The sequence below is a fragment of the Podarcis muralis genome, chromosome 6 (assembly GCF_964188315.1).
Source record: "Podarcis muralis chromosome 6, rPodMur119.hap1.1, whole genome shotgun sequence".
Lineage (NCBI taxonomy): Eukaryota > Metazoa > Chordata > Lepidosauria > Squamata > Lacertidae > Podarcis > Podarcis muralis.
In genome coordinates this window covers 64,926,517-64,941,988 of record NC_135660.1, presented here as the reverse complement: position 1 = coordinate 64,941,988, position 15,472 = coordinate 64,926,517, and the positions used below count along the sequence as shown (strand labels likewise).

The following is a 15,472-nucleotide window of genomic DNA, read 5'->3' as shown; positions in this document are numbered from 1 at the left end:
TAATGCTGCTTGAGAAGTGAATGTTCTCATGCATAGGCCATGTGTATCTACTGAGGTGAGGGAGCACTCAACAATTGTGAAGGGGTTTCCATAAATAAACTGAAAATTGTGGGGTTTTTTTACCCATTTAAAACATTCTGAGAAATGAACACACATTTATCGACATATCATTTGATATTCATTTGTACTTCTCAACCTCAGAATCTACTAATATCAAGGACCATCAAGGTAGCATTTAGAAGTAATACATTAATTACTGTTGCATCACACCCTTTAACACCCATCAGATCTCCTCAAAACCTTTCTTCAATTCAGTGTTTTCCCTGAAAACTTTCTCATTAAGGAGATCCTGTAGTTCTGTTTTATACACAGGTCCAAGATGTGGCTGTTTTGGGGAGTGGCCTGCTTAGTCCAACAGGCTCTGACATCTGAAGAATTCATAAGTGGAAAACATTTGAATCCTCAAGAATTCATGAAAATTGTAAGTTGATGATTCAGGTGCCCTTGAAAACAGTAGATTGTGATCCTTACAACTTCCCTTTTATACAGTTTTCAAGAGTGCATGCATTCCCAAGCAGATTCTCCATACTTGACAGGGTTATCTCACACTGCAAATTCATCTGAAAGTGTTTTAAACAATTCTCCTCCCTTGGGGAGAAATTTGATTCTGTTCACATTTCAAGCTGAATCCACCTAATTTGCATTTTCTGAAACAATTATTTTTAAAAAATCATTCAAAATTGGCATTTCCCAAATTTTGCAATGCTGTTCTCCAATCAAGTAATGGAAATAGAAGCACATATGTCAGGGTAAAGTGTGTTCTAAAATGCATATATGAATGAAAACAACGTACAAAAAATGCATTTTGTCTGGGAAAATTGGCTTGCAGAAAGGTGTGTTTTGGGCAAACTTGCATACAATCATGTGTACATGATAAGAGTTTAGGGGCAGGATGGGGAGCCTAAGGCCCTCCAGATGTTATTGGACTACAATTCCCATCATCCTTGCCCTTGGCCATGTTGCCTGGGACTAACAGGAGCTGGAGCCCAGCTATAGCCACAGGCTTCTCATTCCTGGTGTAAGGCTAGTAAAGTCATTGAAGAATGATCCTGGCTCTGAGAATTGTCCCAGAATTATTATTTTTTAATCAAGCTTTTCAATTTCCACCCCTCTCCACTCACAGCCTGAAATCATCCAGTACTGGGGATACCCCAGTGAAGAGTATACAATCCTGACAGAGGATGGCTATTACCTGCAGGCAAACAGAATTCCACATGGAGGAAACTGTTCTGAGAAGACAGGTATTTTTGGAATGGTGTTTCGTATGGTTGTTTGAAGTGCTGTTCATTCCCTTTCTGTGAAAAATATTGAATAACAGCATGAAAATTTCACCAAGTGTGACCTCTGTTAACAGGTTCCACAGATCTAATGACTTTAACTGTGCATTTTTAAAATTTGCTTTATGTATTAGGGGGTAAATTTTGCATTTCTTTTTTCAAAATCGTCACCATTAGAGTCAGTAGGCTATCTATTTGATAAAAATAAAGCTTTGCTCTCCACATCACTTTTGGATATGGTGGGATATAGCCACAAATATCTCTTCTCGAATATCATCTATGCCAAGTTTCTTCCAAATTAGTGTCAAGTGTGCTGTCATCATGTGGCCTTACCCTTTTGCACCTAACTCCATCGCATCTATATCCAGTGCTGTTTTTCTAGAAAAAGAGGTGGCGGAACTCACCATGAATACATCCCTCTTTCTCTTAAAATGCCTGAGAGGTGCCGCAACTGAGTTCTCTCTGAAAAAAAGCCCTGCCTATTTCTATATTTAGGTTTGATGCAACCAGTTTGGCTTCATTCCACAAGCATTTCCAGTTGTTTGTCAGCTCCATGAGGAGAGTGTCTATGTTTGCTACTTCAGCTTCCAGTGTGGTATCTCTAGCTGGGATGTCCTAGTTGCAAATATCTATGCCAGCTAATATTTTGTACCACATGGCTGACATTAACACATAGGGAAAAGATGTCATCATAAATTCCATGGACTTCCTTTCTTGTTTTGGCCAGCAAATTTAGTTCTATAAGGTATTCCAGTGCTAATTTAATTCTAGCCAAGTGAGCTGCAAAAGGCTTTGCACATTCAACATGTGTCATAGAAATGGATGTTCTGACAGGCAGGGAAGAGGCAGACAAAGCTGAGGAAGGGAGATAATTCCTAACAGAGAGGGGAGCATCAGTTAGCAGCAGGAATTTGACCCCTGTACACAGAGAGGAAGACAGGGAGACACAGAACACAGACAGGCAGCTGACAAGCTCTGAGAATGACTCAGAAGAAGAATTAGGGGGAGTAGAATCCCCCTGAAGTTGTAGGCTCACAAGATTGGTCAAGAAACACATGACTGGGGGCTTTCCTGTTGGGGAAAGGAAGGAGGAGGAGCTCAGTCCCAGCAACTCATTCATCCAGTGAGGACTGAAATAGCTGAGCTCCAACTGGGGCTTTTTTATGGACTAATAAATCTGAAGTAAATAACTGCCAGAGTCATGTCGTTTTAGTGGGAGAGACGCTGAACCTGACAACATGTTCTGATCGTCTAGTTTCAGGCATACCATGGAGACAACAACCAACATGGGTTTTGTTAGCTATTCCCATTGCTTAGGACTGGAACTGAACAGGTGGTACGCAGTTCGAATTGTTCCCCAGACGGTGTTTGCTTCATGTATGCATTCAGCAGCAGCATTTCCACATAAGTTGGGTGTGGGACAATTGCAAAGTGAAATAAATTCTGTTCTTGCTTGCATGTCATTGTATTTTCCAGCCATATTTGCCCCATTATTGCAAGGTTGAACTCTACTTTCACTGAGAGGAATAGCTTGTTCTTTCAATGAAGAGTTATCAACTGAGCAATTTCTCCCCCTCTTTTGTTGCTACAATCTGCAAACTTGAGAATTCTTCCTTGAATCTCATACTGTGTTTCTTTCAAATGCATGTTTCTCAAAATAAATGTTTTTCGTTCAATATAGGAAGAATCTGGTGTGGCATCTACTATTGCTGCTAAGTACTTTGCAATTTGCCTCACAAGCAAAATGTGTTTTTTCGCACAATTCAAGCATTCTGCAATAAGTTCATTTCGTGAATCAGGGACAGATAATGAACTTGAAACTGCACACTCCTTTTCTGTGACTCCTATACACTTAGCACATGCTCCGGAAGGATAGAGTTCAAAAGCAGTTCAAAAAAGTTCCCATTGTTTTAATCACCAATTCGATTGGATGAACCAGTATATGCTAGCCTATATTCTTCCAAGAAGAGTACAACATCATACTCTCCAACATTTCTCCAATGAAAATAAGGACATCCCTTTCCATAATGATAATTTTACTATTTATACCCCACGCATCTTACTGGGTTGCCCCAGCCACTCTGGGCAGCTTCCAACATATATAAAAACATAAAAAAAATTAAACATTAAAGAAATTCCCTATACAGGATTGCCTTCAGAAGGCTCAGGAGCTGGATAACTCCATATGCTCCAACATTTCTCCAATGAAAATAGGGACATCCTGAGGAAAAGCGGGACATTCCGGGATAGAATCAGAAACCTGGATGGCTTCTCTAAATCAGGGACACCCATTTGGAGCACCTGCAACATTGATTAAGCCCTTTAAAAGGAACATTCTAGCTCCCCTCCTTTGGCTCGCAAGCCACACTTTTGACCTTGAGCAGGTGAATGATGTACCCCCAGCGCCCTGTCTCCTGGCCCTGAGTCAGATACCAAAGGGGAATGTTGATGCTCTGTGAGTGAGCATATTTGGAGTATTTGATCTAATATTCTCTTTGTTTTACAGGGCCTAAGCCGGTTGCGTTATTGGTAGTTGACATTATTTTGGAAGGTAGGAGCTGGATTGCAAATCTTCCCAGCAATAGTCTGGCATTTGTCCTAGCAGATGCTGGTTATGATGTCTGGATACTAAACAACAGGGGGACCACCTGGTCTAGAAGACACAAGCGCTTTTCTATATTTCAAAAAGAATTTTGGAATTTCAGGTAAGTACAAGGGACTATTGTTGCTTGGGTGGAAGGGATGCTTTTCCTGAAAACTTTCCCAGGACTCAGCTAGATTGGTAAAGAAAAAGCATGTCCCAGACTGTAACCATCTAACTTGAGTGCTTGAGCATTATACTTTGTCATGCCTTGTAGCAGGACAAGCCTAAACTATCTTAAGTAAGAGCGGAAGAGCATCACTGGAACCACCAAATACTGCAGGAAATGTTTCCTTTGCTAGAAAATTAGAAGAGGGGTAGACTTGATCTGCAGAAGGAAAGGCGTGTTTAAAGTGCACATTGCATACACTGAAAGCTGAATGAAAAACAAATTGATATACATTCCAGAGAGGAATGTGTGCATTATAACCACTACTACGAGGGCCTGTCATACATGAGGCAAGGTGAGGTGGCAGGCTCCAAAGGGGTAGCAGATCCAGCCTCCAAGAAATAGCCGCTTACTGGCTTTTCCTCCTGGTGAGCAACAATTGCGGCCCAGCGCCTCCCTCAGCTCGCTCCACTGTGCAGTGCCATTTTCTGCATCCCTCTTGGCTGCTGTGGTACCTCATGGGTTTCCGCCAAACCCGGAGATTCAAACGGGCCAATCTCCAGCTGTCTGGGGGTGCATGGCTTGGCGAGCAGACCTGAGGGAAGCAGGCTTCACTCAGGTCCGCCTGCCAACTATTTAGCCTGGCCAACCCTGTGTGCTGCAGTCCAGTTGGCCAGGAGCATCACCCACTTTGCCCCTCCCTATAACATAGTTGCTATTTCTCTAACCATTTCTTCTTCAGCTAGGAGGGCTTTGCTGTGGTCTTTTGACGGTTGCCGAATTTGGGGCTGGGAAGGAATTTTCCTTGCATCGCAGGTTTCACCTTCCCCTGGTGGGACATGGCACAATTTTGTGATTTGACTCAGGTACCAAAATGTCTTGGGCCTGCCCTGACTACTACTGACATATAAAGCCCTGAAAAATTAGGGATTTGAATTACTAGACAGCAAGTATACATTGTCCACTTGCTGTCTAGTAATTCAAATCCCTAAATTTGATTTAATATCTCTGAATCTGAGAACCTAACTGGGCTAGTTTAAGTGAAATAGAAATATTTAAATAAATCATAAATATATATTTACTCTTTCTTTCCCTACTATTCCCACTGGACAACTTGCAAGGTTATCCTCCAAATGTCAGGGTTACCATGTCTAATGTATTGTATTTTTTATATTGATACATTAATGTACACAATTGTATGCAAATGCAGATGGTCAAAATTTCACTGATATTCTATCTATGTCTTTCAGTTTTCATGAAACGGCAATCTATGATATTCCAGCAGCCATAAACTTTATATTGCAGAAAACTAAGCAAAAAAGCCTGTATTATATGGGCTTTTCCCAGGGAGGTTCAATGGGTAAGTTAAGAAGAAAAGAATGAAATGTCTCTCATTTCTCTTGCTTTCTTGAATTATCAGGGACTTACTGGAGATGTGGTGCAATCTCAGGACTATTCAAAAGACTAGTTAAGAAAAGTATAAGACAGGTTAAAGTATAACTGCTTAATAATAATAATAATAATAATAATAATAATAATAATAATATGCCACCCATCTGACTGTGGAGCTTTCAACAAATTAAAACACAGCAAGATATCAAATATTAAAAACTTCCCTGTACAGAGTTTACATATGTTCCAAGAGAGAGTCTTTTCAGGATCAGGACTTCAGTAGTCAAGCAAGGGCTCAGAATGTGATCAGGAGAGGACTGCCCCTGTTTCATGAACAGGGATTTGGGGACATTAAGACATGGATGGGGAATATTTGGCACTCCAGATTTGGACTCCAACTCGCAGTAGCCCTAGAAGCATGATTTGTAGTCAGTGATTATGGAAATCCAAGAATATCTGGAGGGCTACAGCTTTCTCACTACTCGCTATGGCTTTAAGAGCATGAGAACACAAGCTTTGGCTTATTAGATCACAATAAGATCCACCCTCTTTATTATTCTGTGTCCCAGAATGTATCTGGAAGCTTAACAGCTAGGCATGAAAGTGGTGGTCATCCCTGTTGCCTTGATCAGCCACCTACCTGAACAAACCCACCTGTGCATGGAGCACGACACCACTTTCATCTGCCTCCTGATGTACTTCTTAGAAGACAGGTCTTCCAATGTCGCTCAGTGCTGGGAGATTATGGGAAAGAAAAGAAAGTACTTAGTCACATGGTGCATTGTATTACTATGAAATTCGCTACCACTAAACTTGGTGATGGGCTACAAATGTAAATGTTTGCAAAATGTTTGCAAAGTGGGATTGTAAAAATCCATGAAAGTTAAAGCTATTAATGGCTACTAGTCATGATGGTTATATACTGCCATCATGGTTGGAGACACCATATCTCTGAATGCTGTTCACTAAGGGAAACATTTCCTTCATGTCCTGTTTTCCCATAAGCATCTTGTTAGGCACTGGAAGGAACAGAGTGCTGGACTAGCTAGGCCTTTGGTCTGGTCCAGCAGGGCTTCTCTTGTGCTCCTAGTGGCAGGTGCAGCTGGCAGAAATGGCTATGCTGTGTGCAGGTGCAGCCTTAGGCTCATTTGAATGCCTCCAGCTGTAAAAAGGCCAAGCTGTCCCAAGAAACAGGTCAGGGTCAGAGTGGCTGACTGGGACAGAGAGCTATAATTACATCCTGGACTCTCTACGTCTGCCTGCCTGTAGTTTTGGCTGTGCAGAATATACAGCTCTCATCAGTTCCGCAGTTGTGAAGAATTGCCATTTCTGGGGCAAGGGAGCAAAATCTGAGAGAGAGACCAGCAGGCATGAAAGAACAAGATCCTGCTCATAACTTATATGTGATGGATTCTCTTCAAAACTCCAGTGCCTAATTTGAGAACCTGAATTTGTGGAATGACAGACATTTCAAATGAAGAGAGATGGGAAACCTTTGACACTCTGGATGCTTTTGGACCCTAGTTCCCATCAGTTGCAGCAAGTATGGCTGATGGGAGTTGTAGTCCAGCAGCAACTGGAGAGCCACAGGTTTCTTATCCCTGATTTGTTTCTTTGTTTGCAGGTGCAATGTTTTAAAAAAACTTTCTTTTCTCCAGGTTTAATTGCCTTTTCAACCATGCCACAGCTTGCTAAAAAGGTGAAACTCTTCATGGCCTTTGCTCCTATCTACATATTGGTAGACACCAGAGGGCTATTTTCATTTCTTCTACGCTTTCCTGATGTATTGAAAAGAGTAGGTATGACTCAAGCATTTGCAGATCCATAGATTTGATATCTATTTTTCTTATGAGTCTTAACAGAGAGTTACCCTTCATGCCGTCCACTCTGTTTCTTTAACTCAACATTGAGTGTGAGCTTGAGAAAGACCTTTCTGGACAGAGAACTGGAGACCACACCCGACTCCCCCTCCCAAACCCTCAAGTCTGCCCTGATGCGGCACCGAAGTGGGCATAGCTGAATGAGAAGAACTCCACCCTGCTCATCCTCTCAGGTCTCAGTGATGAGGTCCAGATCGGCCTCCTCATCCACAATCAAGTCATGGGTGAGGGAGGTCTCACTCCGAGCTGACTTGCATTCAGCAACAGCATCCACAGACCCAAGGGTTGGCTGATAGGACAACCACAATTCTCTAGGTTGGATGAGGGGCTGGCACATGGCATAGTCACCAACTGGCTGCATTGTGTGCCCCTTACCTTGGCTGCCCCACCTCCCACACCACACCTACCCCTACTCTGAACTACTATAATTGCCCCCCATTGCACTCCCCAGCGCCTCTCTTCCCAAGTACATTTTCAGATAAAACAACACCCACCCTGTATTTTATACCCCCAAGATAAAAACACCATCCCCATTAAAACAAAAAAATTACCCCAAGGGGGCCCCCACCTTCATTCCACTAACCTGAGAGGTTCTTTGGGAATAAGGTAGTCCTTCAAGTGCGCGTGCCCCAGAAATCTTGCTGAAGCCATGCAGAGCCAGGCCTGCATTAGAATCTGAAGGCAAAATTGCCTAGAAAGGCTAGGGATATCACCTTGATTGCGCTGGAGAAAGGTGGTATATGACTGTAACCTAAAGGGGATCTATTCCTAGCTGGAGGCTTAATGTTTCCTTCCAAGAAAGGACTATTATTTAGAAATTTAGAGATTTTTATTTTATTTTACAGCTTATATTTGGAAATAAAGAATTCTGCCTTATCAGTAACGAATTAAAAGCTATCAATGCGAAGATATGCAGCAATCCAGTGATTGACAGACTTTGTCTTGAAAGCATTTTCTTCCTTCTAGGACGCAATGAGAAAAACCTAAATGCGGTAGGCAGATTTATTATATATCATTTATGCATTTACTTCTTTTTTAAAGAACTAGCTATGTACATAAACATAACAACAAAAGAAAAGCAATCAAACAATCTTTCACTTGCCACGATTCTGATTTCCTTAACACAATTATTCCATAGTGAAATTCTTGAGACCTCTTTCAATAGATGGTAACCAATTAAGTACTTAATTCGTTCCAGAGGTCCGTACTTAACCTGAAACTGTTCTTAACCTGAAGCACCACTTTAGCTAATGGGGCCTCCTGCTGCTGCTGCGCTGCCGGAGCACAATTTCTGTTCTCATCCTGAAGCAAAGTTCTTAACCTGAAGCACTATTTCTGGGTTAGCAGAGTCTGTAACCTGAAGTGTATGTAACCCGAGGTACCACTGTATTTTCAAAATTAACTTCACCTCTAGTAGGTAGTTGGTCACTTACTCGTCGCCATAGAGGAGGAAATGCACCACACTCCAAATATCAAAGAAGTCTCAGAGTGGCTTATTTTAATTGCTTATGTTAAATTCCAGATGCAAAGACAGGAAGAATTCCTATAATGGGGCGGACTGTGATGAGGTGAACTTTCTGCCTGTTCCATGTGCTGTTCAGGTGCTCACTGTTGAGAGGCAACTTCAAGGCCCCTGTTCTTCCTTCTTATGGCTCTTTATCAGCTGGATTCACTATGGGTGGGGGATACACATCTAGGTACCCAGACACCTCTTCATCAGAAACCTGCTTCCTTGTGCTACATGCAAGTGTCTGTATGCTGCACTACCTTGATTGCCATGACCTATTGCTTTGTAAATAAATGTGTTCCTTGAAACCTCTTCAAGAATGTGAATATAAAAAGCATTTTCTTTCCTATCATTCTTCCAGAGTCAAGCAGATGTGTATGTTGGAATTTCCCCCGATTATACTTCTGTAAAAACAGTGGTACATTGGGGTCAGGTACAGTATAATAAAAAACCTTCTCAGCATTTCAAAATTCAGGAGTCAAAAGTTGAACATATTTACCTGAATGTTCAGTTTCACATATTCTTGTTCTTGTAATAAGGTTCCCATTTCGTTTTATGAAAGTGTCATTTTCAAAATTACTCCCCATCCCTGACATTATATTCTAGATACTTCTAGAATAATTCCTGTTAGCATCTCACAGGAAGAATACAGGAAGCTCCCCTATACTGAATTGAACCATTGGTCCTTTCAGTTCAAAATTGTCTACCCTGACTGACAGCAGCTTTCCAGGGTTTCAGACCGTAGTATCTCCCAGAGTTTTCTCACAAATGAGGTTGATAGATACATTAATAATCTTCTAACTGACTTTCTAGAGACACCACTGTTTTAACCAGAGCTTTTGGCCCTTTTATTGGCCAGGGTGGACGGGTGGAGATTCTGAAAACCAAGATCCCTACATTTTGAATTTTCTTTTGACTATCCAACTTTCAGAAGATTTAGTATTTTGAGCATGCACCAAATTTCAAATTGTGCATAAGTCTTTTTCATCTTTTTAGGTTGCTAAATCAAACCAATTTAAATATTTTGATTATGGACCAAAGAACGGGGCTATCTACAACATGGTAAGTGATTTGGATTCTAATGAGTGATTTGGCTTGCAGGTTAAACATTCAGTGTGAACAGTGTTGTGACTTCTGAGTTCTTGCATAACTGATAACATCAAAGACACAGAACTGGTTGAAATTATGGGTTTGTCTATGAAAATGCAGCCATTTAACAAGGGGGAGCATAGAAAGATGCCATATATCAAATCAGACAATTGGTCCATCTGGTTCAACATTGTCTATCTAGATTGGCAGCAGGGTGGGATGTGGTGCAGGTGGAATGGGGCAGAACAGACTAGTGTGTGTTCCAGTGACACCTGTGGTGGTCAGGAAAGGAACCCCTATGTAAGTGGAGATTCCCTTTTAATACATTTTGCTATTCTTACTGGTCCAGTGTAGGGAATTTGATTCTGAATAGACAGATAAAGAATGATTTTCAAGAGACAGATGTTAGACATCCAATACATCTGAAGATCCAAAAGTTATCTTAACAATGAGAAGAAATGTAAATGTGAACCTCATTTTCATATTTCTGATCTCTTCAACAACAGAGTTCACCCCCATTTTATAAAGTAGAGGATTCTATTGTGCCAACAGCTGTGTGGAGTGCTGGACGTGACACTATTGCAAGCAAAAGAAATGTTGAAATGTTGCTTCCTCGAATCACTAATTTAGTTTTCTACAAGCATATTCCTGATTGGCAGCATGTGGATTTTATCTGGGGTCTTGATGCACCAGAGAGGTTATATAAGGATGTGCTTTGTCTGATGCAAAAGTACAAATAAAGTTTTAATATGAGGGGCAAACTATATATCTGATATTAATGTGCACATTTATTTTAAAGGAATCTTACATCCGTTGATTTCTGTATTTATATTCTTCCTTTCTGTCACAAAGAATATTGAAGCTGGCTTACAATAATAAAAAGATATGAAGAAGAAAACTGCATAAGAAAATTGACAGTAAAAGTGTAACATCAAGTAGGGATACAGCCTCTAGTACTACTTATTATAATATGCATTTTATTTTATATTGTGTAATGATGCTTTATAGAATAGACTTGCTTCTGCTCTGCAATGAATCATGGAACTTCCTATCTGAGATTTCCCTGCCCCCTGTAAAATGCAATAAAAAAATTAACTGCAAACTGAAATGTACTCTGGATTTAGGGCTTGTTGTTTAGCTACTGTCTTCTCATATTGAATAGAATCCTAATTCTCTAAATTGTTTGGGCGAGGCTGGGATCGAGGGGTGCATGGCTGCCGGGTTCCCACACCACCTTTCCCCAAGCAGCCTTGCAAGGTTGGGATTGGGGGGGGGCGAGGAGGGAGTAACAGCCTTGCCGCTCGAGGCTGGTGTCGCTCCAGTGGTAGCAGAGACTGGGCAGACCCAGCACACACACACCCAAATGCCCTGGGCAGATTCACCTTTATTTCAGAATGTATACAATACAAGAGAACGCGATTCTCCAACTCATGATTGTTGCACCAGTTGGCAATACAGTACAAAATATGCACCCAGTGGTGATAAGTAGTCAGTTTAATGAAGCCCCTTTTTTGGCTGTCAGTCTATCACACCTCAGTGTTGTTTTACCATTTAATTAATTTCTTTTCTGTGCGGATTGTGTAATTGGTCACCAGGTGGCAGTAGACCTACTGATGGAAACAGGATGGAATTGGTATCTATTCTGTTTTTGTCTGATAGGTTTTTTTTACATATTGTTTTTCCCACAGTCAAGCAGATGTATTTTTCATAATCTCTCCTTATTTTTCTTCTGTAAAATCAGTAGCCCACTGCGGCCAGGTAGAGTTTAATCAATGTTTCCTCAGCCTTTCAAAACTTAACGATCAATGGTTGATTCCTTTTGTTGTTGATGATGGTGATGGATGATGGCTTTGGATCTGATTTCATCACTCCATATTTTTTTCTTGATATCAGAATCATAGAATTGTAGAGTTGGAAGAGAACCTGGTCCAAACCTCCTGAAATGTTGGGAATATCAACTAAAGCACTATCTTGTGCCCTTACCTACTTTGTGCTAGGCTGAAATTCAACAGTTTGCCCCCACTATAACAGTGCTGTAATAACAAATGAAATTATGTCTGCTGTGTTTTAGCACTGGATCTTCTGTAAAATGGCAGCAGCTACTGTCTTTCTTACATTTGCTTACAATGATATTTGTGAAAATACAGTTAATCAAATATGAGCAGTCAAAGCAATTTGGTTATTGCTTGTTACTTGCTCATTGCCTTTATGATTGGGAAGAAGTACTGGGTCAGTGAAGAACTACCACAAAACAAAGTTGTCACTTTAAGGCTGCGGTTCTCAACCTGTGGGTCCCGAGATGTTGTTGGACTACAACTCCCATCATCCCTGAGCTCTGGCCTTGCTAGCTAAGGGTGATGGGAGTTGTAGTTCAACAACATCTGGAGACCCACAGGTTGAGAAAGGCTGCCTAAGGTGATTGTTTATCTCCTTTGAGCTGAGGATGTGTCACAAATCAGTACCGCCCTGCTCACATCTGATTGGCATTGACAGTCTCTGCTGATATGTGTCTCTGCTCATGTGTGCCCGGTGGTACCACACATACACTCATGAAAGCTCGATGGATCCATGCACAGGGGTCAATTTCTGTGTGCAAAAACTACCCTGGTGGACAGCTGCCCCCCCTGAAAACACTATACAAATATTTATCATCATCGTTTCTACAGATGAGCATACTAAGCCCACGGGCATAGCCAGGATTTATGTTGGGGGTCCGGCTTTATGTTGCGAGGGCAGAACCTCAGTTAGTTAAGTATTTTGTATTGATTTACTTGATTTGGGGGGCAGCTGCCCCCCTGCCCCCCCTGGCTATGCCCATGACTAAGCCCATGGGCTTAGTATGCTCATCTGTAGAAATGATGATGATAAATATTTGTATAGTGTTTTCAAGGGGGAGGGACAGCTGTCCACCAGGAAAAATAATTAATTCACTCAAATCCCCCAGAGGAATAAATATTACACCAAATCAAGGCATATATTACCAGTGATTGTTTCCCAGATGATTACCACCATCTGAAACGAGGAACTTCTGCATAATGAATAAATAAATTTGATAAGCCTGGAGCATAACTGAGTCAGGCGGCAAGATGGCAACTGTTTTTTAAAAATAGATAAAGAGAAATAATTGTATTGCATAGGTTTACATAGCCAAAAAGAGAGAGACGTTTTTCAACATAGAATGAAAATCTGGCAGATGATCGTGTTTGCCAGCGTGACTCATAGGCTGTATATTCTGAAGAAGAAGGGAAAAAACGGGACCAAGAAGTAGGAGATGCAGATTTTGAAATACAGATCATTGTTATTTTATTTAGTCCATTTATATTCTGCATTTCGTCCAATGAGTTCAAGATGGTGTGGATAGTAGGAGTGTGCACAGGCCCCAAGATTTGCCTTGTATCTACATTTCTGCATTTTAAAAATAAAATAAAACTTCCATCTCTTTCTTTGTCACTTTCTGCTTCTGAACTAGATGTGCCTTTGGCTGAGTCCAGCAAGGCTCTTCTTATTTTCTTAAAAATAACAGTGGTTAGATGCATGGTAGGCTGCTTCCCCTCCATTCCATGCTTACAGAAAAAGGTGCCTTGGGGTTTCCAGAAACATAAGAAAACAAGAGATACAAGAGAAAACAAGAGATACAACAAGAAGAAATAAGAATAAGAAATAAGAAGAAGTGGGCACTATTGCCATTATGAGAGAACAAGAGAGGTGTCATTTTAAAAGCTAAATTCCAATTGGCACATTAATCCAGTCAAGTAATGTGTAAAAAAAATAATGCATCTGTTAGTGAAAATAGTGCACAAGCACATTCTATGAGGGGAAATTACTTTGCAAAAATGTTATATTACACAGTATATTTTAAAAGCATACATTAGGAGAAACGAGCACTAAGATGCTAGTGAATTTTCACGAGGGCCTTTAAAAAAAAAAAATCAAAACCAGATGTGGAAATGTGGAGAATTGAACTGAAGTTTGTGAAAATGAGAAACTGATGGGTCCTGGGTCTGAAAAGGTTGAAGACTGCTGGTCTACACGGACTAGCAGTAATAGGGGACTTTTTGGGGCCCAATCTTACCAATCAGGGTTCAGGGCTGAACCTGAGACTCTCTGCCCTCAAAATAAGTGCTCTACCACTAAACTACAGTCCTACCTTGGTTTTCAAACAGAATGTGTTCCGGAAGTCTGTTCAACTTCCAAAACGTTAGGAAACCGAGGCGCGGCTTCCGATTGGCTGCAGGAAGCCGCGGAAGCCATGCCAGATGTTCGGCTTCTGAGGCAAAGTTCGCAAACTGGAACATCTAATTCCAGGTTTGCGGTGTTCGAATTTCAAGTTGTTTGTGAGCTAAGCTGTTCAAAAGTCAAGGTACGACTGAAATCAAAGTTCCTGTGTCTGCAGCAAAACAAGGACATGGCGTACAGAAATGCACAGCACATGTGAGGCCACCCACCCTGCAAATATTTCCATTGCTTCAGATATTTTTTACTAATAATGTGGGGCATCTTCCCTCTTCATGTGCCCAAAGTGTTCTGGCCATGCTATTTCTCCATGGGGTTGTATTCAAGTAAATTTTGCTCGCAGTAGACCATTGAATGCCCCTAACTTAGCCATAGTCACTCATTTCAGTGGGTCTGTTTTGGAAATACTCCATTAACCTTCCCCTTTTTAAGATTTAGCCTCCCTCGTATGACATAGAAAAAATGTGCATACCAACAACTATATGGCATGGTGAAAAGGACTTGTTTGTTGACCCTGATAATGTCTGTTTCTTCTGGTTTACTATTCAGTTTCGTAAGGTTCGTTTGAAGTAAAGAATATACAACCTTCATTTGGGGAAGACCACATCTTTATCTTAGTACTACAAGGATAATAAATGCAGCATGATAGAGATTTTATTGTTGTGTGTGAGGCCTAGTTCCTGCTTACTGGACAGTGACAGTTAGGTTTTGCTGGTCAACACGGTTATTATTGGGATGTGGGTGGCGCTGTGGGTTAAACCACAGAGCCTAGGACTTGCTGATCAGAAGGTCGGCGGTTTGAATCCCCGCGACGGGGTGGGCTCCCATTGCTCGGTCCCTGCTCCTGCCAACCTAGCAGTTCGAAAGCACGTCAAAGTGCAAGTAGATAAATAGGCACCGCTCTGGCTCCCGCCAAGTAAACGGCGTTTCCGTGCACTGCTCTGGTTCACCAGAAGCGGCTTAGTCATGCTGGCCACATGACCCGGAAGCTGTACGACGGCTCCTTCAGCCAATAAAGAGCGCCGCAACGCCAGAGTCGGTCACAACTGGGCCAAAACATGCACTTTTGACTCACACGTGCAGGAGGAATGACTGAAGAGGGCTAAGGCATTTGAGCAAACAGGAAGCTCAGATAAGAATCTAAGGATGGCTCTCACATGCTCAGACGCTGGTATTTTAGTGGTAGCATTCAAGATAGAACCCTGAGGCATGACAGCAGAAGGGAGGAACAGGTTTCTGTAGTTTAAGTAGTAAATGACCAGGCTCACCTGTGCAACCCCGTGA

At 41.5% G+C, this 15,472-nt stretch overlaps 1 protein-coding gene across 1 annotated transcript; it reads left to right on the top strand.

Moving 5' to 3' along the window:
* The first annotated feature begins 373 nt into the window (after nt 1-373).
* Nucleotides 374-11,008, top strand: LOC114597287 (lysosomal acid lipase/cholesteryl ester hydrolase-like). The gene is made up of 9 exons (XM_028729695.2): nt 374-481; nt 1,184-1,301; nt 3,844-4,042; nt 5,338-5,447; nt 7,138-7,274; nt 8,205-8,351; nt 9,228-9,299; nt 9,863-9,928; nt 10,462-11,008. Exons 1-9 carry the CDS (start codon nt 380-382, stop codon nt 10,693-10,695), a joined length of 1,185 nt encoding a protein of 394 aa, XP_028585528.2. The 5' UTR covers nt 374-379; the 3' UTR covers nt 10,696-11,008.
* The last annotated feature ends 4,464 nt before the right edge of the window (nt 11,009-15,472 follow it).

Excerpts from the sequence above, each read along its gene's own strand:
- LOC114597287 (XM_028729695.2), top strand. The coding sequence starts at position 380 with ATGTGGCTGTTTTGGGGAGTGGCCTGCTTAGTCCAACAGGCTCTGACA. Across the intron at positions 4,043-5,337 it reads AAAGAATTTTGGAATTTCAG|TTTTCATGAAACGGCAATCT; the intron begins GTAAGTACAAGG and ends TATGTCTTTCAG. Across the intron at positions 5,448-7,137 it reads TTCCCAGGGAGGTTCAATGG|GTTTAATTGCCTTTTCAACC; the intron begins GTAAGTTAAGAA and ends TCTTTTCTCCAG.